Source organism: Strix aluco, chromosome Z (assembly GCF_031877795.1).
Source record: "Strix aluco isolate bStrAlu1 chromosome Z, bStrAlu1.hap1, whole genome shotgun sequence".
Classification (NCBI taxonomy): Eukaryota; Metazoa; Chordata; class Aves; order Strigiformes; family Strigidae; genus Strix; species Strix aluco.
In genome coordinates this window covers 996,695-1,023,016 of record NC_133971.1, presented here as the reverse complement: position 1 = coordinate 1,023,016, position 26,322 = coordinate 996,695, and the positions used below count along the sequence as shown (strand labels likewise).

At 53.0% G+C, this 26,322-nt stretch overlaps 3 protein-coding genes across 3 annotated transcripts in view; 2 read left to right on the top strand and 1 right to left on the bottom strand.

Annotated features, from left to right (window-relative positions):
* RHOBTB3 (Rho related BTB domain containing 3) overlaps nt 1–4,601 on the top strand; it is a 38,271-nt gene extending 33,670 nt beyond the window's left edge. The window contains exon 14 of the mRNA XM_074812499.1: nt 941–4,601. Coding sequence (XP_074668600.1) covers nt 941–1,056 — 116 coding nt within the window. The 3' untranslated portion in view covers nt 1,057–4,601. The remainder of the gene's footprint in view (nt 1–940) is intronic.
* A 1,989-nt stretch (nt 4,602–6,590) lies between these two features.
* Nucleotides 6,591–10,406, top strand: LOC141918315 (glutaredoxin-1-like). Its single transcript, XM_074812624.1, has 3 exons — nt 6,591–6,865; nt 7,966–8,068; nt 10,171–10,406. The coding sequence occupies exons 1-3, from the start codon at nt 6,668–6,670 to the stop codon at nt 10,176–10,178; spliced, it is 309 nt and encodes a 102-aa protein (XP_074668725.1). The 5' UTR covers nt 6,591–6,667; the 3' UTR covers nt 10,179–10,406.
* Nucleotides 10,407–16,375: 5,969 nt separating this feature from the next.
* LOC141918298 (glutaredoxin-1-like) lies at nt 16,376–20,191 on the bottom strand. Its single transcript, XM_074812592.1, has 3 exons — nt 19,917–20,191; nt 18,714–18,816; nt 16,376–16,611 (listed from the first exon to the last, which is right to left on the bottom strand). The coding sequence occupies exons 1-3, from the start codon at nt 20,112–20,114 to the stop codon at nt 16,604–16,606; spliced, it is 309 nt and encodes a 102-aa protein (XP_074668693.1). The 5' UTR covers nt 20,115–20,191; the 3' UTR covers nt 16,376–16,603.
* Nucleotides 20,192–26,322: the final 6,131 nt, after the last annotated feature.

Below are 26,322 nucleotides of genomic sequence, written 5' to 3'. Positions count from 1 at the left end.
CTCAGGACCTGCAGATGCATCTCATCAGGTCTCATGGACTTGTCACCTTCAGGTTCAAGTTTGCTCTCCTGATGCCCATGGCAGCGAGCTTGCTGCGTGCCCTCCTCACTGCCCTCAGGATCTTGAACTCCCCCATCTCATGGTCACTGCAGCCAAGGCTGCCCTTGAGCTCCACACTCCCCACCAGCCCCTCCCTGTTGCTGAGAACAAGGCCCAGCACAGCCCCTCTCCTCGTTGGCTGCCCCATCACCCGGAGAAGGGAGTTCTCATCCCCGCAGTGCAGGAACCTCCTGGACTGCTTGTGCCCCGTGTGCTGTCCCGCCAACGGATATCGGGGTGGCTGAAGCCCCCCGTGAGGACCAGGCTTGTGGAGGTGAGGCTGCTCCCATCTCTCCATAGACGGCCTCATCTGCCCACTCTCGCTGGCCGGGTGGCCTGTCCCGGTCCCTTCCACACCACTGGCCGTGGGGCTGACACGCTCCGCGGCACCGACCTGGCACTGAGGCGGCCGGGGGAAGCAGCGGGGGTGCACCAGTAAATAGAGGAGGGGGGTGCACCCGTCCTGTCCCGCCTTGCCGGGGCATGAAATACCTTCCTGATAGCGCTGCAGCACGGGACCATCCTCGCCGCTGATTAGCACGTCTGTTATCAGCTAAGGATAGCGACCCTCCGTCCTCAGGACAACCTCTCTGCTCTCTTTCACGAGCGTTGGCCTTATTTTATTAAGTAACTGATTTATTGCTGACTCAGTAGCGAGGGACCATCCCGTGGTAACTCTTAGGTCTGCACTAGGGTAAGATCTCGGCCAAGGGGCAGCTCTCATCTCTGCGCCTGTGGTTGCATTTACAGCCGTAAGGTTTCCTGACCACCTTCCAGAGAGGTTTTGCAGCCTGTGCACTCGTGTTTGGATGTTGATTTAACCCTTTATCGCCCTGTTTAGCGGAGGAGCGCCGCTTCGTAGAGAGGCACCGATGGCCTTCCAACGTGTACCTGAAGCAGCTCGCCGAGTACAGGAACTACGTCCACTCCCAGAAGTGCCACTGCGCGGTCATGTAAGGGCTGAGCAGGCGCTAAGCGCGTCTCGCCGGGGGAGTCTCAGCCAGGGACTTGCGCGGAGCACGAACGTCCAAACCAGAGGCTGAGCTCCCCTGGAGCACGGTGCCCTGCTGTAGTGTGCTCACTAACGTTCCTTGCTTTGGTACCAAACCACGCTGCTTTTTCCTGGAAGCACTGAGAAATAGATCTAAGGTTTCTTTCAAGCACAAGGGTTTCACACCCATGGGGATTAAGCGTCGTACGGGGCAGTGTCGTGACAGTCACCTGTTCCCTCTTGTGATTCCTTTAGTCGTTATTTTATTGGCTCTGGTGATTATTTCTGGCTACTAAACCAGCATCTGTTGAAAACAGATTTTTTTGTAGATCTTGTGCAATAGGAGCGGCGTAGCAGCGCGGGGAAGCTGGGAAGCCAACTCATAAATTCTTCATTTCAGAATGCAAAGATTTTCTGCAGCGTCTGTTGGATTGCAAAGCAAAGGGCAGGCTTAATAAGCATTCTAGTTAGTCCTCATCTTCTACTTCAAGTTAGGCCTGTAGTTCCCTTTAGTGAGAGACTTACAGCTTTGTAAGCAGCTGTTTGAACCCCAGAGGAATGCCTGTGCAGCGCTGTATTCTCTAGTGCCTCCAAATACCTAAAAGTTGAAATCATTTTTCCTCCCGGTAAATGGGAGCAGAAAGTCTGCTTGAATAATCCGAGAAACACCTTGGTCAGAGTGGCCGTGTTGTTTTTCTGCCCATGAGGGAACGGTCAGGGAGAACTCAGTGGGCTCAGAGCAAACCCCCACGGTGCTGGAGGGACTGGGGGCAGAGGGAAGGGGCTTGACCGTCCGTCGGGTTTGTGGCAGAAAGCTCCCTGGCAGCAGTGACATTTTGGGGACAAGTGGGTCTCGCACTCCACGGCCCCCCCGGCAGCCGAGAGCCTGAATGTCGGCCGCTGGTCTGAGGGGTGACCCCACGGGTTTGCCCGTCCCGTGAGGGACGGCGGCTTTTGTGATGGGGCTCTGAGCTCGGCCCTGCCCAGGGAGCCCAGTTTAAACTGGATTATCCTCACGTGCTCATCAGCTGCCCCCCGTGAGACAAACCCGGTATCTTCCCTGGCTGCCGGGACCCTTCCCAGATAGAACAGGGAAATCCAGAACATCATGACGAGGACGGCCCTTGCAGACGCTGTGGAGAGTTTTCTTGACCTAAATCCTTTGTTCGTGGTGCCACTGACTTGTGTGTGTGTAGTGACATTAATGACAAAGTGAACCCGACCTTTTTCTAAGGGGATCTACCTAAGCAAAGGTGCTTTTCTGCCGGGGAAGTCTGAGCAGGGAGCTAAACGCTTCATTATCACCATTCTTGGACTTTGGGTTCTGCTTTGCCAGCTGCCTTTAATTTTGGCATGGAGTCTGAGCCCAGAGAGACAAAGAAAAGACCTTGAAAACGATTATTTGTTGTTTCCGCGGTGTCCGCAGCAGGCCATCTCCGATGGACCTGGAAACTGCAGCTGTGCGATGCAGACGGAACAGCAAATTGCTGGAGCTGAATCTTTTTTTTTTCTGCTTTTAAGAATTGTTTTTATATTTCAATACAGTTTTATAGGCAAATTGTTCTTTTCAAATTCCATGCTAGAGTCATAGGGATTTTATTGTGTGTTTGGGGTTTTTTCCGGTGATATTTCGCAGAGGTTGAGAGGGTAATTCTTTTTCTATTTTAGGACACACACAAAAAAATTTTAAAAAAGAGCTTGTGACTCAGCTGGCTGCTGCAGGCTCCAATTTCTGAGGTTCGTTTTATGTAAGAATGGTAACTCTTTTTTTTTTCAACTTTCTACCTGAAGATCCTAAAGTTCTTTAAAGGATGAGAAGTACTCAGCTACATCTCGCAAATAAGGAGCCTGAAATGCAGAGTGTCACGCTGCTTCTTCAAGATCACTAAAGAAAACTGAAAATGTTAAAGAAAAAAACGAATAGGAAAGTAGCATGTGTGGAAATTAAATGTAAAAAAAGCTGATTTCCTGTCATTATGGTAGAAATTAAAAATTGTAAGTATGAGCTAACTGGAGAGCCACGAATAAAAGATGCAGTTTTCAGAAGCATAAAGCCACGCAGAAGAAGGAAGATGGAGCTGAAGTGCAGCTTGCCTGGGCCCTGGGAGCACCCTGGGTCACAGCACGGGCTCCAGCCAGCAGCCAGCCCAGTTCTCGAGAGCACGGATTATGTGTGTGTCCTGCTGACTTCTTGTACAAAACCGATACAAAATCGTGGCGATGTTCCTCCGCCTTGCATGTACTCCTGCATTTTTAATACTTGGAAGCTTTCCCGGGTTTTTGCTAGAAGTTAGCCTGTTACTAATAATCTAAGTATAGATAACACATAACAAAAAACTATTTTTAACTTTCTGTAAATGTTTTATAAGCATTTAAATCGAGGCTTAATGGAAGTACAAACGCTTTCTATCCAACCAAGAGCAATATTTTGTTATTCTCTATTTCAGTCAGTGGTAACCGCAGGTTTTCTACAGAGATGCCAGGCTGTGTAAAAATGTTTATTCTTTTTTCACAGATTACTGCATCCTTCTATTCAGTCACTAAAACAGCTTCCCATTTTACTGAGCGTCCCATAATGCCCCCTGTATCAGGTGCAGATGTGCTGTCCTTGCAGACGTAGATCATCTGGTAAATTGAAACTCTTAAAAGAATTCTGACTATAAACTCTTTTTCTGTAGGATGATTTTCAGTAGAAACGCAGTGCTCTTAAAACTATTTTTTAAAACGACACTTTAGCATTCAGAAGCGTGACTGAAAGTACATTGTGATGCTGGGTGAGGTGCTGTCGGCAATTTTTTTTGGTGGAGGCTTTAGGGCCGCATCCATCACGGACAGCCAGGAGTTCGGGCAGTGCTGGGTTTGGTATTTCTGAATAACTTGGTATGGTAGAAAGGAAACATTGCTATGCTCTAAAAAACCTCTCTGTACTGTGGTGTAGAGCAAAAACCAGGAACCAGCTGAAAAAAGGGTTATTTAAGGAAGTGGTTTTGAAAAAAGTCAGATGTGTGAGGAGGAAGGTTTGCGCTGGTCCCAGCATCTCCTGAACTCCCGGGGCATCGGCAGCGTTGGGGTCGAAGAAGGGGTCTGGTGGCGGATTCAAGTGCCCTTAGGCGGGACTTAGAGGGTCTGACATTACATTTCCAGACGTGGGTGTAAGTGGAGTTTTGTCTCCTGAGCCCTTCATGAGAGCTAACTCTCAAAATCCACTATTTTAGAAGACAGTGCTTTGAGTAACGGATCGCACGACATAGTCCTTGTAGGCTTGTCCCGAGCCAGCACGGAGCTTTACCGGGACTGACAGCAAAAGCTTTCTGCTCTAACGACGCTTTCCATCGAGAGTCACAAAGCCCTGCGTCCTCCTCTGGGCCTTGGTCTCTCTGATCTGAATAAAAACTATTTTATGAGGCATGTGCTGAAACTCCTGCATGTTTTCCTTTGAACACACCCTGACTAAATGTTTGTGGATTGAATATGTAAAATTTTGATACAAAATAAAAACTCTTCTCCGTCAGTCTCATGCGATGATTTACCCAAGTGCCTTGGAAGATTTGAGCGTCGCGCTGGAAATCCTGTTTGTAGCTTGGCAGAGTCACAGGGTGTTTTGTGTGGGGAGGGGCCTTTCGAGGCCATCTGGTCCAACCCCGCCACGGGCAGGGCCACCTTCACCCAGAGCAGGTTGCCCAGAGCCCGCCCAAGCTGGCCTTGATGAGCCGTTGGCAGGCGGAGCCGCTCCCGCCGGCCCTGGCGTCTCGCTCAGCTCTTGGCGAAAGCACCCAACACCCAACACCCAACGCCCCGAAGCTCAGCCCTGGGGCCACTGGAGCACCCCGACACCCTCTTTCCACATCGGTGGCCAGCAAATACCGTTTCTGTTTCTCCCCACCGGCCCAGCCCACCATAGCCCTGGCCCAGGGAGCAAAGCCTTGGCCATCCAGTCAGGCCTTCCCCGGCCCCACCCGCCGGCCGCTCCTGAGCTTCGCGAGGCGCTGCCGTGTGCCGGCGCCGTCCCTGCGGATCTCCGGAGACCCGGCACCCCACGGCGGAGCGTCCCCGGGTTCACAGCGGGGCACGGAGCGGGGCTGGGACCTGCGAGCTCGTCCACAAAAAAAAGTGTTTTCCCAGCAGCTGTTTTCCCAGCTGTGAGAGCGACACGACAGACCAAAAGCAGAAGCTGATTTCCCAGCAGGAGCGGGGTTGAGAGGAGCAGCAGCGAGAGAAGTCACGGGAAGTGGAAGCAGATTCCAGGCTGGAGCAGACTGGTGGGAGCTTTGCCAGCCAGAGAAGCCCCTTTGGGGAAGCAGGCGGGGATTTCTCGGCAGCAGCGGGATCGGGGGGATGGCTGACACCAGGGAGGACAAAGGGCTGGCGAGTGCCACTGGGGACGGGGGTCAGCAGAGGAATTGTCTCAGCAGCTGCTGGGGGTTTGGGGGATTTTCAGTGATGGGAACGCTTTGCTCGCCGAGGTGACCATGCCGGGGGAAGAGCCACCTTCTCGGTGCTCTCTGCAGAGCTCTCTCCTCTCCACTCCCCCCAGGATCCAGCCCTTCCCTCACCCCCCACAGGAGGGATGCTGCAGCGCTGGGGACTCTGTGGTCCCGCTGAGCTTCTCACTTGCGGGGGCAATGGCACCGCCTCAGCTCGACAGCAGAAGTCTGGGCAGGTTTAGCCCCACGGGGCTGGATACCCGACTGCAACGTGCACGGCTTCGGCTCTGTGAAGGATTGCAGTCTTCAGATTTCTGCCTCTGCCACGTTTACAGAATCGGACTTAGTTGTGTCACCCGATAGGGGTGCTGAATCCCTCTGGTCCCATCAACGTGTTCCCTAAATACATTTTCAACCCAGGTCAGCTAAAGGAACAATCTGGGACTTTTTCAATGCTGGAAGTGGTTCTTCGAGCACTTTTGGTTCCCAGTTCACGTCTGGGGGAAAACACAGACCTTCTGGAACCGCAGCAAGGCCGAGCAGCCGTTTCGGCCCTCGTGGAAGCTGTAGGCAGGGAATCCCCTGTTATGGAAGGTCTGCAGGAAGGAATACGGACACACCACACAGTTTTGGGTTTTTTCCCTTCTGGGGTGGGAAGGCTGTATGGCACAAGAATGGCTGATGATTAACTTACTCACAGGCTTCCTACTGTCCGTACTGTCCCCCCAAGGAGATTTCAGCATCCTGCAAGAGGTGAGCTGAGGGGCAGGTCAGGCCTAAGCAAACCCGGCGTCGGGGGGAGAGGCAGCAGCAGGAGCTCAGCCCCGGCAGTGCTGCAGCTCGTGAGCAGTTCCCGCAACCCTCGAACCACGGCACGAGCTCCGAAACAACAGCTGAGTGTCTTCTGCCCGTGAACTGTGACTCAGTCGGGCAGTTTGGATTTTCCAGAAGGACAGAGGGAAAGCAAAAGTATTTCTGCTTTGAACCCTCAGTCGGGTGAAGAGATGACATCCTCGTGGGAGGAGTTTCCAGGGAGGGAGGCACCGTGCAGCTGATAAATAGCTCGGCCAAGATCGAGATCGCTGCCGTCCCGTCCCTTCTGCCTGCGGAGTGGTGGTGAGGGGCAGCGCTCCGCTCGGCTGGGAAGGGCAGCATGGCTGAAGCATTCGTGAAGAGCAAACTCCGGGATGACAAAGTAACCCTGTTCGTGAGGGACGGCTGCCCTTACTGCAGGAACGCCATGGAGATGCTCAAGCAGTACAACTTCAGGCCCGGGGGCCTGCAGGTGTGCGACATCACTGGAATGCAGAGCGTCCAGGAATACTTCCGACAAACAACTGGGCAGAACACGGTAAGTCCTCGCAGCTGTGGTTCGGATCCTTTATCCCAGCTGCCCCGTAACCTGGCGAGCTGTTGCAGAGCCCGAGGCCGGGTGTCTCTCCCCACCACTTTCCATGTCAGGTCACCGCAGACGCCTCCCCCCCTTCCCACTTTTACCGATGCTCCTTGTTGCGGTGAGGGGAGCTCACAGAGAGGGGGGACCCTCCTCGGCATGGGGGTGTCCTCCTCCCGCAGTCAGACGTGCCCGTGGTTGCACAGGAGCCAGGGAGAGGCTTTCCCAGTGCTGTCTCCCACTGTCCACTTCTCCCCTTACTGTGTTCTGCTGCTCTTGCCTGTGCTCTTTGTCTTCAGCTGCTGACCTATTCCCATCGCTGTGATTTCACTTCTGCCTCCGTTTTCATTTCTGTTTAACTTCCCTGGCTTTAGCCTGGTGCTTCTTCCCAGCTCAACAGGGATTTTCACTTCCCTCTGCGAGGAGTGGCACACACATGCCTGGGGGAGGTCTCAGAAGCTGAGGCTCAGTAATTGCTCCTGGTCTTCAGCAGAGGGTTGCTTTTCTTTTTTTTTCTTTTTTTTTTTTCTTATTAATTTGGCTCTGCATTGGCCGCTGCTTGTCTTGCAGCCTGGCAGTGATCATGAGATGGGCAGGAAAAGGGACCAGAGTAGGCAGGAAAATAGCAGATGGGCAGGGCTGTGAAGGCGGAGGGCAAAAGGCCCAAAAAAGGGCACCTGGAGAAGGGGTTGTGCCACAAACATCAGTCCGCTGTGCCAAGTGACCCTGGCAGTGCCGGTGGCCATCGGGGCCGGCATCTTCCCATCCCCAGGGAGCACTCGAGAGGACGGGGCGCTCCTGGGCGCCCGGGGGACCTGCCACGGGCACGGCCTGCGCCGGCGGGTGGTTTCATCCTCCCGCAGCCTCTGTAAAGTGCAGAGGGTTCCCCTGCCCCCCCTTCTCCCGCAGCAGGCGGGAGGCTGGGGGCAAGAAGAGGAGGATTTTGTCAATCACGGACTCCTTGGTGTGAAGTCTGCTCGCCAGACAAATCCTCTCGCCATGCTTTGCCGCCGGCAGCCCAGCTCTAGTGATGAACCCGCGGTGTTGTTTTCGCCCAGGTTTGCGTGTTCATCGGGAGACACTGCATCGGAGGACTTTTCGAACTGCAGAACTTTCGCTACAGGCTGCCCTGTATGCTGCAGCAGATCGGGGCCCTGCACAGTAAGTCCAGGGCAGGTTCTGCCCAACAACAACACTTTTTCACCAGTCACGGCAAATCTGAGCACTTGTAAGAGTGGAGCGGGACTTGATAGAGCCGTGTGGTGTGTCAGGACACAACACCAGAGTGGGAATTTTGCCTGGGATCTAGACAAAATGCATCGGCTCCGCGACGTTTCTTTCTTTTTTTCTTTCTTTTTCCCCACGTCAGGACATGGAGCCTGCTGCTCTCAAACAGTCTCTGAAGTTTCAGCCTGACAGCTTCTAGACGGCTGATGGCTTTTCTTAGAGTGGAATTGATTTTTACAACCGCCTGGACACCCTGTGGGGGCCCCACTGTCCTTTCCTGCTGGTGGGGTGTGTGGGACCCTCCGCAGGACTTTCTGTGGTGCCTGCGTGGGGGCTCGGGGAAGGCGGCAGCAGGGAGCCTCTCGCCCACAAGAGATGGAGCGGGATGAGGTTTGTGCAGGGCCCAGACGTGCTGCAGCTGCTTTCACACAGGGCAACGGCCTGCACGAGGGGAGCAGGGCAGGGAAGAGCCCTTCAGCACCCAGGCTAAGGCGGTTTAGGGCCCTGGGCTTGCAGGTGCCCCTGAAGGGGCTCCCAGGACCCAATGGCCACCAGTTAGAGCAGAACCAGACCCCAGAGCTGCCTCAGTCACCAATGGCCTGTGCTGGGTTCACACTGCCCAAAGCCCCACCTTCAGCAAAGCCTGGGCAACCCGGAGTTTGGAAAAGAGTCATCTGCAAATTCAGTATGAAAAAAGGTCACTGTGAAACAACTGAGGCCACTGACTAGTGGCTTAAGGTAGCCCAGACACTGGCCTGCAGGCAGATGCACACGACATGGGGTGCCCCAATTCCTGGCAGAGGGGGGAGCAGACCTTGCACCACCCGAACCAGGCGATACCCACAAGTACCAGGCTCTGAGCCCAGGTTTGCTCCTTTCACGCGCTTGGCAATCGCTTCACAGCGTGATGATGGAAGGGACCAGGAGAGGAGACTCACAGGATGGGTCCGGGGGCAGGAGAGCTCCGGGGGTTCCCGTCCAACTCCGTGCTCCCAGCGGGGTCACCGACGGGACCCGAGCAGGTTGCCCACGGCTTTATCCAGCCAGGTCTTGGAGGATATCCCAGGACATGGAGGATATTCCTCTGGTCCTCCCTGCACCGAAGGGCAGGTGCTGGAAAGGGGGCAAGGAGAGACTCGTGTGTTTTAGGAAGTCCCAAATCCTTGGCTTTTTGCAGGAAAGGAGGCAGGGCCGTCAGGGCAGGTGGCCCCATGGGCAGGAGGAGGCAGACGGAGGGTCCTGCTCCAGAAAGTGCCTCAGGGACACTCAGACGTTGGGACGTTGTTGTCAGCACCACGTCTGAGGGGGCAGGAGCGGGAAGGGGGCGTGAGAGGGCTCTTAGGGACATCACGGAGGAAAACCCCTGTGGGAAGAGGGACAGCCCAGCTCCACGTGAAGGCGTGAGCTGCCCTAATCCAGCGCAAGGAGAGAACGCGGGGTGCTCCTCTGCAGCACACAGCGGAGGGCAGGTACGGACGGGGCTCCGGTGCTCCCACTCATCAACGTCCCTTCAACAACCTGTTGTAGCACGTAGAGCTGTTTTGAAACTGATATTCCCCGTCATCAGAAGCCAAGAGGCAGTTAACTGTGCAAACAGACACGGGGGTGCTCGTGGGCGTGGGTGTGCACAGTCCTGCTCCTGCGTGCGCTGCACGATCAGGGGCTTGGAACCGCGTCAGCAGCTGGAGTCAGACACACAACAGCTCGTGTGGCCGAGTGCTGGAGTTCACAGAGTCAGCAGTCCTCGGTGTCTGCACCGAGTGAAGCTTACTGCTTGGGGAAGACGGTTTTCAGCCAAGATGGGTGGACTTAGGGACGTGACACGTGATGTGCGTGTGCACAGGCACCCAGCATGTGCGTTACACAGACACACAGGTGGGCTGTACGAGCGATAAAGAGACAGGCAGGTATGCGTATGTAAAAGCGCGAGTTAAAAGGTCTCCCCAGCCTGTTCCCTACCGCTGTTGTGTTAATCAAGCAGTTGCTAACGAACAGCAGAGATCCGCACCCTTGACGTCGGCTGTTTCTACTTTCAGGCCTGTGATGACCGTGAGCTGGGACGGCCTCGTTCTGCCGGACGCAAGTCCTGGAGCCAGCTCCTGGCACCCTCCTTCTGCGGGACCAAAGGCACCTTCTTGGGGAATGCAGCTTCTTTTCCTCTCACTGATCAGTGCTTCCATACATTCGCATCTCTGATCCTCTCTGTAGCTCTGGAAAGAGAATGTGTCCAGCACGTGATCGGATTCAGCCCAATAAAATACACTTGCTCTGAGTGCCCACGGTCACCGTTGTGGTTTTTTTCAAACACCCATTCACACGCTCACCCTAAACGCCTCTTTTCGCCCCACAATCTTCTTGCTGCCGCCTCTCCCAGGCGGCCCTTTGGAAATTCTCAGTGTTTTCCATGGCCAGTAGAAAGTCCTGACGATGCTCTGAGCTGGAGCTGAGCCCAGGCTCCTCTCTCGTGGGTGTCCTGCAGCGCAGCCCCGCAGCCTGCGCCCGTGTCCCTGCCCCCATGACCCGTCACCTCTCGGCAGGTACATGACGACACGTCCGGGCAGCGCTTTTTTGGTGAGGATTTTGTCACAAGGCGCTGCCACCGGGGAGCCATCCAGCTTGTCACGTTTGCTGTCCCCGTCCCGAAGGCAGAGCTGCTGGGCACAGAGAGCGCCCGGGACCGCGCAGGCAGCGGGGTTACTGGCTGCAGAACACCCCACGGAGACGGGGCACGGGCCGCGGGCAGAGCTGAAGCCGACAGCGCTGTGTCGGGAAAGGGATGTGGGGGAAACGCGCAGTCGGCTGCTGCCAAGACAAACTGGGTGAGGAGCTGCTTCAAGACTGGCATGGAAGTAGCTCTGTCTCCAAAAAAAGGTTTCACGGCTGCTTCAGCTCGGGGATGAGGCAAAAACCAAACATATAAAACCCTTCTGATTCTTCTCTCTTTTACTTCTCTCTAACTTTTTCCCCCCTCCTCTTCTTTTTTTAAACAGAAAAATTAAAAGTTTGTTTTCTTTTTTATTGTTTTCCGGTTCAGTTAAAACCTGCGGACTTAAAGTTGCTGTTTGTTTAAGGCCTGGAGCTTGTTTGGTTTTTGATAGCCAGTTTAACCCTTTGGGTCTGCTGAGCAGACAAAGGGGCCACCCTGCCAGCATGGCCCCGCAACAACCCCTGGACAAAGGCTCCCCAGGGCACGGCCCCTCTGTCCCAGGGCCAAGCCGGGATGAGGCAGCACGAGCCCGTCCCCGCCGCCAGCTCGGCCAGAAGCCCTGTGACCTCTTCCAGCTGGAAGATTCCCCCGTGACACCAGCTGGGGCTGTGTGCTCCTTACCCTCATCAGGGTGAAAGAGCAGAAATCACAGGCTTCCTGCCACCCTTGGGAAGGAGTGGGAAAGCCAAAAGCTTCGTTCTTGGCAAGTTTAAAGTCCGTTTCCTCTTGGCAGAATGGCAAGCCCCTCGTGTGGCGAGTGCTAGAGAACTTCAGCTGACTTGTGCAATTTTCTGCAGATTGCTGGGTTTTCAGTATCTTAACCCTCTCCAAGACAAAGGGCAGGCCTTGAATATGAGAAGTTCAGTGCAGACATTTCCTAGATTGCATGACAGGCTTTTTCAAAGCTGTTCTCAAGCAGAACTCGCTGCTTCCCATCCTTTTATGCAGTTAGAACTGCCGCTGGGTGAAGAGTTTAAAATCTAATCGCAAAATTTGGAGGTATTACCCTCCAGAAACAGTGTCACAGGAGGCTCTTGTAGGAATTTTCATAGTTAGCTGCTTTGCTGTTCTTGTTAGTGATCCAGCGAAGAGCAGCTAATCTGTGTCTTCTCAGCTCCTGATGCGTATTGCTCAGACATAACGAGGTCAGATGATGATGAGGAATTACACAGGACTGCTATGCCCAACATCTTTGGAGAAGAGGCAGGAGACCCTTAGTGTTTAAACCCTTAGGACAAACTTGGGCATTTACTGCATGCTGATGTAGCAGAGGGCTCCCATCATGCTGGAAGTAACTCCACATAAATCCGAATAATTAGAAGTTTGTGGCTGGAAGATTCCCTAGAGCTGGTGTGCATAGCGTGCAGCTCCCAGAGCAATTGCTTTGACCTGTGCTACTCTCTTCCTTCAAAAACCCCCAAATTCTGTCAGGTTTGCCTTGCTGCATCCCCCTTATCTCCCTGGCAGCAGCTGGTTGTCCCATGGTTGGGGCCAGCCAGGCTGTTGGAGAGATTTGAGGGCAGCTCCGGTGTTGGTCTCTGTGGGTGGTCAGTGGGACAGGGACGCCCTTTGAAAATGGGGAAAGGGGGTGTCGGTGTTGGACTGGGCAGGTGGTTCTGGGCACGGGGTGGTGCGGTACGAAATGGAGAGAAGCGAAGCAAGAAGGTGAGTGGGATGTATTTATTGAATGTCAGCCTCTGCTACTAGAAGAGGGAGTTGAAAGGGAATTGGGAATTGGTTTGACTTACCAGAAACAAGAGGCAGCATGGAAAGTAAATACAGAAGCAAAAATTGGGGAAGAGTGCAAAAAGCCTCCAGCAGCGTGAGAAAAAGGAAGAAAAGGGTTATAGAAAGTGGTTTGTCCAAGGACTGAAGGAGACGGCAAAGAAGCAGAGCAGGGGCTGAGAGGCAATAGTGACTCAGAGTTTTAGAGGTTTGAAGGGTGATCGCAGGGAGGTTCAGGTCGAGGTGAGGAGATGGGGAAACCATCCTGTTCCTGCGGGTGGATGGGTTTTGACTTGGTAGCATGGAAAAAACCCAAACACATCTCCGAGCACCTGCTGAGTGTTGTTACCACACAGGTCTTTTGTCTCTCAAATTAAGAAAGGCAAGAAGAGTCACTTTATACTGATATTTAATCTCATCCTCTTACTCAGTATTAAACTGTGAGGTTTATATGGTACTGAATTCGCCCAGAAACCGTTGTTTCTGAGAAGGAATCTAGCAGAGCCTGGTGTTAGTGCCGCGGGACACTTAATGCTCCGAGTGGTGAATCCTGAAGAGGAAAAGGCAAAAAATCCCACTACAATCTTCATACAGCTTCCCTTGCCCTGAGACAGGACTAACTGGAATGAACTTTGTAGAATTTGTTTTCAAGTCAAAATGTAATAACCTGGGAAATGTGAAAGATTGTGTAGTTCCTAAAACTGTGTGTTTGAACATGCCCCTTCAGTAGGGTGGACATATGATTATCCACACTTCCACAGTCCATATCATGATAGTCTCCTTCCATGGGTGACATCCTCTACCTACATTTAACATTTAAAGTGGTGTTTCAGCTCTGTGGGTTGACTAAACTTCTCAGAGTTTTAAGAATTTCTTTCCAAATCACCATCCACCTTTCCTTCTCTACCTCATTTCTTATGTCAGTTTTGTCCACAGAGCAAAAGGTTGTTAAATAGGAATGCCATCTAATCCAACCATAAAATCCATATCATATAATGAATTTCAAGATCTAGCAAACTAATATAATTAATTTTTACCTTACTGGAAAGATGACGAAGCCCATGGCAAGTGCAGCTCTATTTGGGTTTACCTACCAAGTTGGGGTACATTGCTGCACCTTTTCCTAAATTACTGTACAGCCTCTGGAAGTTGTCATCCCCCTTCTGCTGAGCTCATTGACCGCTGTTTTCCCAGTGAGTTACTGGTTTGAGTGGCAGGGGAAGTTGGCACTCAAGCTGGTTGGCTTGTGGTAAGAATTTCTCATTTGAGATGAGAAGCATGAAAGATATGAGAAAAGAGAGATTTTGTTTCCCTGAAATCATTTACCAAATGAGGCCACGGGGCATGAAAGATTGCGGGGTGTGGATTTTACCTGTCGGCTTCCAGCAGACCAGATACCCGCCAGTGGGGTGTATCAAGATAAAAATGGTCATTGGCCATATTCACCACTGTGCTTTTCTCCCTGGCTATTAGGAATTCTGATTCATATCCTGGTTGCCTCGTGTGTAGCAAATAATTTAAAAACTATTCGAATAACTGGGAAAAACACGGTGGTGATGGTTTGACAATTTTTGACAATTACAGTTTAATGCAACTCCTTGTGCATTTGTCACGCACCCAAATAAACCTCTCAGTCCAGACCCGAGAGAAACATCAGTTTCTAGAGTAAACCTTATCAATGCAAACTACTACTCAAGTGTAAAAGTGGTGAAGCCCAGAACATCTCCACACTGAACCGTGAGGTTCTTAGGCTGTGAACAAGGACAAGCACTGGAGGAGGTGTGCTCCAGCAGTGTCATTTACTGCAAATCCAAACTCTGTTACACAACAAGAAGCATTAATACTTCATAGGAGGTAAAATCACAGTATTGCACAAGACTGAGGATTTTTGAGCTACGTCTATATTTAGCTATTTCTGCTTTCCTGTCACGTGAGCTTGCAATACAAGTGCAGACAGCGGGCTGCATGGGTAAGCTCTTTCCTGTCCCTGGGAAAGGGTGACGTATCAGGAGCTGTAGAGGCCAAATATTCTAACTCTTCACTGAGACCCTCCAGTGCCAGAGTACTCAATTTATGGCATGGAATCTAACTTTGACAAAACTACCCCTGCATAACTTCAAAAACGTTAAGCAAGAAGGGAAGCAGTATGAGTTTTTCAAGAACTAAAACCAGAAATTTGTGGCTGCAGTTGTCACTGTTATTGAGCAGTTTCTCTTGTCATCATCAGCAGCAATAGTTACTGCACATCATGCAAAATTCTGTAAAACACAACCTGAAGCAGCAGTTCTGACGAACCTCCAGACATGCAGGGTGTGATCAAGCATGAGAAAATTCCTACAAGAGCCTCCCATGACACTGTTTCTGGAGGGTAATACCTCCAAACTTTGCGATTAGATTTTAAACTCTTCACCCAGCGGCAGTTCTAACTGCATAAAAGGATGGGAAGCAGCGAGTTCTGCTTGAGAACAGCTTTGAAAAAGCCTGTCATGCAATCTAGGAAATGTCTGCACTGAACTTCTCATATTCAAGGCCTGCCCTTTGTCTTGGAGAGGGTTAAGATACTGAAAACCCAGCAATCTGCAGAAAATTGCACAAGTCAGCTGAAGTTCTCTAGCACTCGCCACACGAGGGGCTTGCCATTCTGCCAAGAGGAAACGGACTTTAAACTTGCCAAGAACGAAGCTTTTGGCTTTCCCACTCCTTCCCAAGGGTGGCAGGAAGCCTGTGATTTCTGCTCTTTCACCCTGATGAGGGTAAGGAGCACACAGCCCCAGCTGGTGTCATGGGGGAATCTTCCAGCTGGAAGAGGTCACAGGGCTTCTGGCCGAGCCGGCGGCGGGGACGGGCTCGTGCTGCCTCTTCACGCTTTAGCCCTGGGACAGAGGGGCCGTGCCCTGGGGAGCCTTTGTCCAGGGGTTGTTGCGGGGCCATGCTGGCAGGGTGGCCCCTTTGTCTGCTCAGCAGACCCGAAGGGTTAAACTGGCTATCAAAAACCAAACAAGCTCCAGGCCTTAAACAAACAGCAACTTTAAGTCCGCAGGTTTTAACTGAACCGGAAAACAATAAAAAAGAAAACAAACTTTTAATTTTTCTGTTTAAAAAAAGAAGAGGAGGGGGGAAAAAGTTAGAGAGAAGTAAAAGAGAGAAGAATCAGAAGGGTTTTATATGTTTGGTTTTTGCCTCATCCCCGAGCTGAAGCAGCCGTGAAACCTTTTTTTGGAGACAGAGCTACTTCCATGCCAGTCTTGAAGCAGCTCCTCACCCAGTTTGTCTTGGCAGCAGCCGACTGCGCGTTTCCCCCACATCCCTTTCCCGACACAGCGCTGTCGGCTTCAGCTCTGCCCGCGGCCCGTGCCCCGTCTCCGTGGGGTGTTCTGCAGCCAGTAACCCCGCTGCCTGCGCGGTCCCGGGCGCTCTCTGTGCCCAGCAGCTCTGCCTTCGGGACGGGGACAGCAAACGTGACAAGCTGGATGGCTCCCCGGTGGCAGCGCCTTGTGACAAAATCCTCACCAAAAAAGCGCTGCCCGGACGTGTCGTCATGTACCTGCCGAGAGGTGACGGGTCATGGGGGCAGGGACACGGGCGCAGGCTGCGGGGCTGCGCTGCAGGACACCCACGAGAGAGGAGCCTGGGCTCAGCTCCAGCTCAGAGCATCGTCAGGACTTTCTACTGGCCATGGAAAACACTGAGAATTTCCAAAGGGCCGCCTGGGAGAGGCGGCAGCAAGAAGATTGTGGGGCGAAAAGAGGCGTTTAGGGTGAGCGTGTGAATGGGTGTTTGAAAAAAACCACAACGGTGACCGTGGGCACTCAGAGCAAGTGTATTTTATTGGGCTGAATCCGATCACGTGCTGGACACATTCTCTTTCCAGAGCTACAGAGAGGATCAGAGATGCGAATGTATGGAAGCACTGATCAGTGAGAGGAAAAGAAGCTGCATTCCCCAAGAAGGTGCCTTTGGTCCCGCAGAAGGAGGGTGCCAGGAGCTGGCTCCAGGACTTGCGTCCGGCAGAACGAGGCCGTCCCAGCTCACGGTCATCACAGGCCTGAAAGTAGAAACAGCCGACGTCAAGGGTGCGGATCTCTGCTGTTCGTTAGCAACTGCTTGATTAACACAACAGCGGTAGGGAACAGGCTGGGGAGACCTTTTAACTCGCGCTTTTACATACGCATACCTGCCTGTCTCTTTATCGCTCGTACAGCCCACCTGTGTGTCTGTGTAACGCACATGCTGGGTGCCTGTGCACACGCACATCACGTGTCACGTCCCTAAGTCCACCCATCTTGGCTGAAAACCGTCTTCCCCAAGCAGTAAGCTTCACTCGGTGCAGACACCGAGGACTGCTGACTCTGTGAACTCCAGCACTCGGCCACACGAGCTGTTGTGTGTCTGACTCCAGCTGCTGACGCGGTTCCAAGCCCCTGATCGTGCAGCGCACGCAGGAGCAGGACTGTGCACACCCACGCCCACGAGCACCCCCGTGTCTGTTTGCACAGTTAACTGCCTCTTGGCTTCTGATGACGGGGAATATCAGTTTCAAAACAGCTCTACGTGCTACAACAGGTTGTTGAAGGGACGTTGATGAGTGGGAGCACCGGAGCCCCGTCCGTACCTGCCCTCCGCTGTGTGCTGCAGAGGAGCACCCCGCGTTCTCTCCTTGCGCTGGATTAGGGCAGCTCACGCCTTCACGTGGAGCTGGGCTGTCCCTCTTCCCACAGGGGTTTTCCTCCGTGATGTCCCTAAGAGCCCTCTCACGCCCCCTTCCCGCTCCTGCCCCCTCAGACGTGGTGCTGACAACAACGTCCCAACGTCTGAGTGTCCCTGAGGCACTTTCTGGAGCAGGACCCTCCGTCTGCCTCCTCCTGCCCATGGGGCCACCTGCCCTGACGGCCCTGCCTCCTTTCCTGCAAAAAGCCAAGGATTTGGGACTTCCTAAAACACACGAGTCTCTCCTTGCCCCCTTTCCAGCACCTGCCCTTCGGTGCAGGGAGGACCAGAGGAATATCCTCCATGTCCTGGGATATCCTCCAAGACCTGGCTGGATAAAGCCGTGGGCAACCTGCTCGGGTCCCGTCGGTGACCCCGCTGGGAGCACGGAGTTGGACGGGAACCCCCGGAGCTCTCCTGCCCCCGGACCCATCCTGTGAGTCTCCTCTCCTGGTCCCTTCCATCATCACGCTGTGAAGCGATTGCCAAGCGCGTGAAAGGAGCAAACCTGGGCTCAGAGCCTGGTACTTGTGGGTATCGCCTGGTTCGGGTGGTGCAAGGTCTGCTCCCCCCTCTGCCAGGAATTGGGGCACCCCATGTCGTGTGCATCTGCCTGCAGGCCAGTGTCTGGGCTACCTTAAGCCACTAGTCAGTGGCCTCAGTTGTTTCACAGTGACCTTTTTTCATACTGAATTTGCAGATGACTCTTTTCCAAACTCCGGGTTGCCCAGGCTTTGCTGAAGGTGGGGCTTTGGGCAGTGTGAACCCAGCACAGGCCATTGGTGACTGAGGCAGCTCTGGGGTCTGGTTCTGCTCTAACTGGTGGCCATTGGGTCCTGGGAGCCCCTTCAGGGGCACCTGCAAGCCCAGGGCCCTAAACCGCCTTAGCCTGGGTGCTGAAGGGCTCTTCCCTGCCCTGCTCCCCTCGTGCAGGCCGTTGCCCTGTGTGAAAGCAGCTGCAGCACGTCTGGGCCCTGCACAAACCTCATCCCGCTCCATCTCTTGTGGGCGAGAGGCTCCCTGCTGCCGCCTTCCCCGAGCCCCCACGCAGGCACCACAGAAAGTCCTGCGGAGGGTCCCACACACCCCACCAGCAGGAAAGGACAGTGGGGCCCCCACAGGGTGTCCAGGCGGTTGTAAAAATCAATTCCACTCTAAGAAAAGCCATCAGCCGTCTAGAAGCTGTCAGGCTGAAACTTCAGAGACTGTTTGAGAGCAGCAGGCTCCATGTCCTGACGTGGGGAAAAAGAAAGAAAAAAAGAAAGAAACGTCGCGGAGCCGATGCATTTTGTCTAGATCCCAGGCAAAATTCCCACTCTGGTGTTGTGTCCTGACACACCACACGGCTCTATCAAGTCCCGCTCCACTCTTACAAGTGCTCAGATTTGCCGTGACTGGTGAAAAAGTGTTGTTGTTGGGCAGAACCTGCCCTGGACTTACTGTGCAGGGCCCCGATCTGCTGCAGCATACAGGGCAGCCTGTAGCGAAAGTTCTGCAGTTCGAAAAGTCCTCCGATGCAGTGTCTCCCGATGAACACGCAAACCTGGGCGAAAACAACACCGCGGGTTCATCACTAGAGCTGGGCTGCCGGCGGCAAAGCATGGCGAGAGGATTTGTCTGGCGAGCAGACTTCACACCAAGGAGTCCGTGATTGACAAAATCCTCCTCTTCTTGCCCCCAGCCTCCCGCCTGCTGCGGGAGAAGGGGGGGCAGGGGAACCCTCTGCACTTTACAGAGGCTGCGGGAGGATGAAACCACCCGCCGGCGCAGGCCGTGCCCGTGGCAGGTCCCCCGGGCGCCCAGGAGCGCCCCGTCCTCTCGAGTGCTCCCTGGGGATGGGAAGATGCCGGCCCCGATGGCCACCGGCACTGCCAGGGTCACTTGGCACAGCGGACTGATGTTTGTGGCACAACCCCTTCTCCAGGTGCCCTTTTTTGGGCCTTTTGCCCTCCGCCTTCACAGCCCTGCCCATCTGCTATTTTCCTGCCTACTCTGGTCCCTTTTCCTGCCCATCTCATGATCACTGCCAGGCTGCAAGACAAGCAGCGGCCAATGCAGAGCCAAATTAATAAGAAAAAAAAAAAAGAAAAAAAAAGAAAAGCAACCCTCTGCTGAAGACCAGGAGCAATTACTGAGCCTCAGCTTCTGAGACCTCCCCCAGGCATGTGTGTGCCACTCCTCGCAGAGGGAAGTGAAAATCCCTGTTGAGCTGGGAAGAAGCACCAGGCTAAAGCCAGGGAAGTTAAACAGAAATGAAAACGGAGGCAGAAGTGAAATCACAGCGATGGGAATAGGTCAGCAGCTGAAGACAAAGAGCACAGGCAAGAGCAGCAGAACACAGTAAGGGGAGAAGTGGACAGTGGGAGACAGCACTGGGAAAGCCTCTCCCTGGCTCCTGTGCAACCACGGGCACGTCTGACTGCGGGAGGAGGACACCCCCATGCCGAGGAGGGTCCCCCCTCTCTGTGAGCTCCCCTCACCGCAACAAGGAGCATCGGTAAAAGTGGGAAGGGGGGGAGGCGTCTGCGGTGACCTGACATGGAAAGTGGTGGGGAGAGACACCCGGCCTCGGGCTCTGCAACAGCTCGCCAGGTTACGGGGCAGCTGGGATAAAGGATCCGAACCACAGCTGCGAGGACTTACCGTGTTCTGCCCAGTTGTTTGTCGGAAGTATTCCTGGACGCTCTGCATTCCAGTGATGTCGCACACCTGCAGGCCCCCGGGCCTGAAGTTGTACTGCTTGAGCATCTCCATGGCGTTCCTGCAGTAAGGGCAGCCGTCCCTCACGAACAGGGTTACTTTGTCATCCCGGAGTTTGCTCTTCACGAATGCTTCAGCCATGCTGCCCTTCCCAGCCGAGCGGAGCGCTGCCCCTCACCACCACTCCGCAGGCAGAAGGGACGGGACGGCAGCGATCTCGATCTTGGCCGAGCTATTTATCAGCTGCACGGTGCCTCCCTCCCTGGAAACTCCTCCCACGAGGATGTCATCTCTTCACCCGACTGAGGGTTCAAAGCAGAAATACTTTTGCTTTCCCTCTGTCCTTCTGGAAAATCCAAACTGCCCGACTGAGTCACAGTTCACGGGCAGAAGACACTCAGCTGTTGTTTCGGAGCTCGTGCCGTGGTTCGAGGGTTGCGGGAACTGCTCACGAGCTGCAGCACTGCCGGGGCTGAGCTCCTGCTGCTGCCTCTCCCCCCGACGCCGGGTTTGCTTAGGCCTGACCTGCCCCTCAGCTCACCTCTTGCAGGATGCTGAAATCTCCTTGGGGGGACAGTACGGACAGTAGGAAGCCTGTGAGTAAGTTAATCATCAGCCATTCTTGTGCCATACAGCCTTCCCACCCCAGAAGGGAAAAAACCCAAAACTGTGTGGTGTGTCCGTATTCCTTCCTGCAGACCTTCCATAACAGGGGATTCCCTGCCTACAGCTTCCACGAGGGCCGAAACGGCTGCTCGGCCTTGCTGCGGTTCCAGAAGGTCTGTGTTTTCCCCCAGACGTGAACTGGGAACCAAAAGTGCTCGAAGAACCACTTCCAGCATTGAAAAAGTCCCAGATTGTTCCTTTAGCTGACCTGGGTTGAAAATGTATTTAGGGAACACGTTGATGGGACCAGAGGGATTCAGCACCCCTATCGGGTGACACAACTAAGTCCGATTCTGTAAACGTGGCAGAGGCAGAAATCTGAAGACTGCAATCCTTCACAGAGCCGAAGCCGTGCACGTTGCAGTCGGGTATCCAGCCCCGTGGGGCTAAACCTGCCCAGACTTCTGCTGTCGAGCTGAGGCGGTGCCATTGCCCCCGCAAGTGAGAAGCTCAGCGGGACCACAGAGTCCCCAGCGCTGCAGCGTCCCTCCTGCGGGAAGAATCTGTCTCATACCATCCACGCACCAACATAAAGTTGCTTTATTACAGGGGTGGTAAACAACTGTACACAACGCATCACACCATCGCTGGGCACACGCAGTCCAATATTTAGCTCAGATTTTGTTAAGCGGCTCGGCCCTGCTCCGCTTTTTGTTGAACTAAGTTTGTTTATTGCCTGGGAGTCACTAACATTTCCCAAATGTTTAATTTGCACGGGGTAACGGAGACATCTGGACATCACTCAGCCCAAGCCCCTGCTCAGGGCAGGGCCACCTCCAGCTGGTTGCTCAGGGCTGTGGCCCATCAGGCCTTGAGTGTCTCCAAGGATGGAGCCTCCACATCCAAAACAAAGAAAATGTTTTCCTTATGCCTAGGTGGAGCCTTCTGCATTTCACCTTGTGCCTGTTGCCTCTGGTTCTGCCACTGGGCACCACTGGGAGGAGCCTGACTCCATCATCTTCATTCCTCCATCAGGTATTTATGGATGTGGGCAAGACCCCCCCGCCCCCGAGCATCCCCTGCTCCCCCAGCCTCCCCTTGTGTGACACATGCTCTGATCCCTTCATCACCTCCATGGCCCTTTGCTGGCCTCACTCCAGCATGTCCACATCTCCCTTGTACTGGGGAGGGAGCCCAGGACTGGTCTACGCGGGAGAGAAATCCCCACAAACACCTTGGGCCACTCACCAAATATAAGCAACCCACTGACATTATAGCTGTTTAAAATAAAGAGAAGGAGAACAAAGAAATTCAACTTAGGTTCATGAGTCTGGAAGGGGAAAACCAACACCAGGGCCCACACTATCTTTTTTTCAGTTAATTGACGTTGCACATGACAAGCAGGCACAAGAGCTCTGCTTCCACCCAAACAGGGCGTCCCAAATTCAGTTTTCTGCAGCATCAGCACTGTAGAAGGAAACTTGCTCCAGTGTCTACAGAAAAATATGCATTTTGAGCTCAATCCACTGCTTTTCAGTCCTCAGAAAGTAAAATTTAGGCAGTTGGGTTTAGGCAGGTCTTTGTGCACCACAGCTGCATTCCAGGCAACGGCCGTCTGCTTGCTACACCACAAAAAGTCCTGGGCAGCGTAACTTCTCCTCAGTTTCAACTTTCAGTATTATTTTTCATTCTCTTATTTGTAGGAAAACAGAAGCATCCCGAGACCAGATGCTCTTCCCAGACTATTTTCTCTGCTAGTCCCTTTCAGCTGGTGTGCATTAGCCTTCAGAGTAGGTGTCATCTGGTTTAAGTACCTGATTTCCCATCTTGAAACTACAGCAAAGGTTAGGCACCACCTAAGTGCACCTTTTAAGTCCTGCATACATCAAATTAACAGATTTAAAAGGTGACTGGTTTGGGGAAAGCGCAGCGGGGGAAGTTAACTAAGTAATCCTACCCGCAGTGATAAGAACACTGAAGTAGTATTTCCTGCAATTTGTCCAGTTTTAGGTACAAGCATTTCTCTCCCTGAAGAAGAAAAGTCAGCTTCTGTTCTTATCACCCTTTAAAAATAGCCTAAAAGGGAAACCAGCAAAAGCTAAAAGCCCAGCTGGGCTACTCAGAGGTTTTGTGATACCCATTGCTGCTGGTGCCTTTGGGGGTACAGCCCCACTTCTGCGTCCCCTGGTCTAGGTGCATGGGCAGATAAATTCCCCTTTGGGGAGGGTGGGGGGAGGAAAGGGAGCAGGGGGTGGGAGATGATGAATGTATCACTTGCATTTGCTGTTTTTTTCTTGTCTGGTTCAATACTGAATTTATTCTCATTGCATTGTTTGCTTAACTTTCAATAAAGGCACGTGGACCCTGTCTGAACACCTGACAATATCTGGCAAAAACTAAATGGACAACAAGGGGGATGCTACTAAACCTTGATAAGTGAAACGTCATGGTCTGTAGTGTCAGCTCTCAGTGTGGAGTTAGCTGGAGCTCTAACCCTCTGTTTAAATCCACGTATAAATGCTGCTGTGCCATAAAACAAGAAAATAAGAACTGTAATCCAGCGGTGAAAAGTCCATTCTTCCTGGCAGGTGGTGCCCACACGTCTTCCAATTGCAGGCTGTATTTCAGATGACAGCCCGGCAGCTCGCTCTCCGCAGAGAGCCTCGGGAAGGCTTTGCCCATGGCTGGCCAGTGTCAGGACAGGCATTGTCAGGTTAAAAAAAATCCCCCAAACAAATTGTCTGCAGAGAGCTGCCTGCTGTGGTGGGTGCTAGATAGAGCCAGCTAGGGGTGGAGGTGGAGAAACATGACTGGGAAAGAGGGAAAAGGGGGAAAGGAGACCTGACATCTCAAAGGGAGAGAGGTTTGGGATGCTGTTCACCAGGTATTTACAAAATCAGAGAAAAACAGGGTGTAGGAGCATTTCCCACACACACGAGGTTGTGGTTGTGATGCTAAAGGTGTGGTGTGAGTCTGCAAGGGTGCACGCTCTGGCTGTGCACAGTCACCGAGAAAAAAATGTGAGTTTTGGTGTAAAACACCCCAGACCATCCTGTGCGCATAGGCAACCCGGCCAAGCTTGCGGGGCTGTTTGATTATTTGGTGACTGGTGCCCTGGAGCTCCTTGTCCCGTGATAAGCACAGATGTTATCTGTATGTATTACAGGGGGCTACAATCTTGTCTAGTTAAGGGAAGCTTTTAGAAAACCAGCCAGGCTCTGTGCTTTGCACATCCCTGTCCCCCCGCCCCCATGTCATCCCCTTCCTTTAATAAGCAGTCGGTAGGAAAACAAACACTATTTGGACATTGCAGTGACATGGCAGAAGTAAACAGTTCTGTATGTATCGCCGAAGACATTCCTTTTGACTGAGAATGTAGTATTACTGCCAGTTTACACACACACAGACAGCTTGGACAGGGGCTCCCTCTCTTCCTGTAATTACAAACAGGCTTTTAAAAAGTTCTTTTCCCAGAAATGTGGCGTGACAGTTGTCCACGCTTGGGAAATAACCCGTAAATTCTGGGTTTCAGGATTAGGCAGGCCTTCTGCCACCTCCCGCGTGTGGCCAGGGGGTACTGTCAGGCCACTCTGGCAGGGGTGACCGTGGGAACGGCACATGGGGACCTCGGGGACGCCGTTCGTGGACCGTCCTTTTCTTGCTCTTTATACCTGTTTATAGCAAAAATTAGGGGTTACCTGTTCAGGATGGCTGTTCTAACTCTTGTTGGTAGAGATGAACGTGTCTGTGGGCTGGTGCAGGCAGCGGAGGGTGGGATCCTGTGGGATGCAGCTTCCGCAGAGGGTGGGTGTCGGGAGACTCCTGCTCCCCAAAACCCGCAGCCCCCCCCCTGCGTCCTGCTCGGGCCCTTCGGCTCTCAGAGTTTGTTTTGGTTTTGGGGTTTTGGTTTTTTTGTGGGTTTTTTTTTCGTGAGAAGCAGGCAAAGGGAACCACTCGGTTGGAATATTTCAGCGCCCCCTCCTGCCCCCAGAAAAACTCAAACCAAAAGCAAACCGTTATTTATTTATTTATTTATTTATTTATTTATTTATTTTAAGCTATACCTATCTCGTTGCAGCTGCCTTCACGATGGTACCGCAGCCCCTCCTCAGCCGCTGCCCCCTGAACCCGGGACAAAGCGTCACCCCCCGCTTTCCCCCTAAAAACACCCGGACGGGGAAAGGCGGGGGGGGGGGGGGGGGGGGGCAGGGAGGAGGAAAGCCGTGGCCGCCCCCGGGCTGCTGCGCGGCGCGCAACCTCCGCCGGGCGGCAGCATCGCCCCGCGCATCGCCCCGCGCACGGCCCCGCGCACGGCCCCGCGCAGCATCGCCCCGCGCAACATCGCCCCATCCACCGCCCAACGGTTTCGGTGGCCGGTTCCACGCCTGGTCCCGTTTTTGAGTGGGGACGATTCTTCTGGGATGGGGGCAGGGGGCAAAGTCCGGCGTTCCCCAAAACGCCCGTCTCTGGTGTTGGGGGCACGACCCAGTGTCGATGCTGGGGATGGGAAGGATGTCACCACCTCTGTCCATTAATATGCAGAAGACACGTCTTTGCTTTTCTCATCAGCCTCACCGGTGGCAGAAACCTCAGTTTTTGAAAATTACAGTTTTAGAGAAGACAGAAGGTGAAGCTGAAACAAAGAGCTTCACTCAACAGTCAGGAATGAGTATAACTGTTCAGCAGGGATTCTTTATTGGCAGTGCTGGGCAGCACTGGGGGTCGCTCCACCACAAGTGCCGCCCTTTCTAACAAAACTCTCTGACTAATACACACAGAAAGCATACATATGCATCAGATTTCTTAGAAAAGGCAGTCTTATGCTAATGGGTTCTTAGAATCATTTACATAGCCTGAGCATGCGTAGTAAAAATAGTGAGGGTCTTCTCCCCTCCTTAGGGGTCCCCACAGCCTTTCTCACACTGTCCCTCAGTGAAATTTAGGTCTCTACTGTCCATCTCTGGTCAGAGAGTTACTTCGTCCGTCCTTCAGCTCCTGTTTGTTCCAGCTCTCAGCACTTCTCTTGACACTGGCGTCTCCTTAGGCCCTTGTTTCTTTAGGTTCCTGCTATTAGGGATGTACTCAGGGAGTTTTTCAGACTGTCTAAGGTCTGTCTTATCTTTACCAGGCAAGGAGTTAAAGGTTTCAAAACATCTTACAAGTGGGTAACTGGGTAATGAGTACAGAGGGCAGTTAGGAAAAAGTATAAATGAAATTATATACATTACAGTAAAATACAGGAAAAAATAAAAGCTAGTAAAATGTAAGTGATGTCTAACATTAAAACTAAATGTCTTATTTTACAGGTCCCTGTACATTAGCAATTTCAAGTATACTTGTAGCAGCTTCCCTTCAAAGCTACTTGAGGTTGTTGGTGTTTTGTGGGAGAGCAGAACAGCCCGGTCCAGGCTGCGGGGAACTGTTGGGGTCAAGAAAGGTCTGCTAAAAAAACAGGGGGAAAAACTGGAGTCTTGGTGGTGGCAGATTTGGGGTAAAAGAGGCCGGTTGATGCAGGCAGGAGGCACAGGCAGGGGTCGAGGCTTACCCACACCTTACAAGTTGTTGTGAACTGCCCCAGCCAAGCTGGCTGCGAGACCTTTTCCTAATCAATATCTCTGCAGCCACAATTCACTCTGTGTGTCCTCGCGGGGAGCTCGCACTCTGTATGTAAAGAACAAGAGAAAAAAAATAATTCTTTGGAAACTCATTCCTGCTTTGTTTCTCCCTGTCTGGCACACCTTGG

Excerpts from the sequence above, each read along its gene's own strand:
- LOC141918315 (XM_074812624.1), top strand. The coding sequence starts at position 6,668 with ATGGCTGAAGCATTCGTGAAGAGCAAACTCCGGGATGACAAAGTAACC. Across the intron at positions 6,866-7,965 it reads AAACAACTGGGCAGAACACG|GTTTGCGTGTTCATCGGGAG; the intron begins GTAAGTCCTCGC and ends GTTTTCGCCCAG.
- LOC141918298 (XM_074812592.1), bottom strand. The coding sequence starts at position 20,114 with ATGGCTGAAGCATTCGTGAAGAGCAAACTCCGGGATGACAAAGTAACC. Across the intron at positions 18,817-19,916 it reads AAACAACTGGGCAGAACACG|GTTTGCGTGTTCATCGGGAG; the intron begins GTAAGTCCTCGC and ends GTTTTCGCCCAG.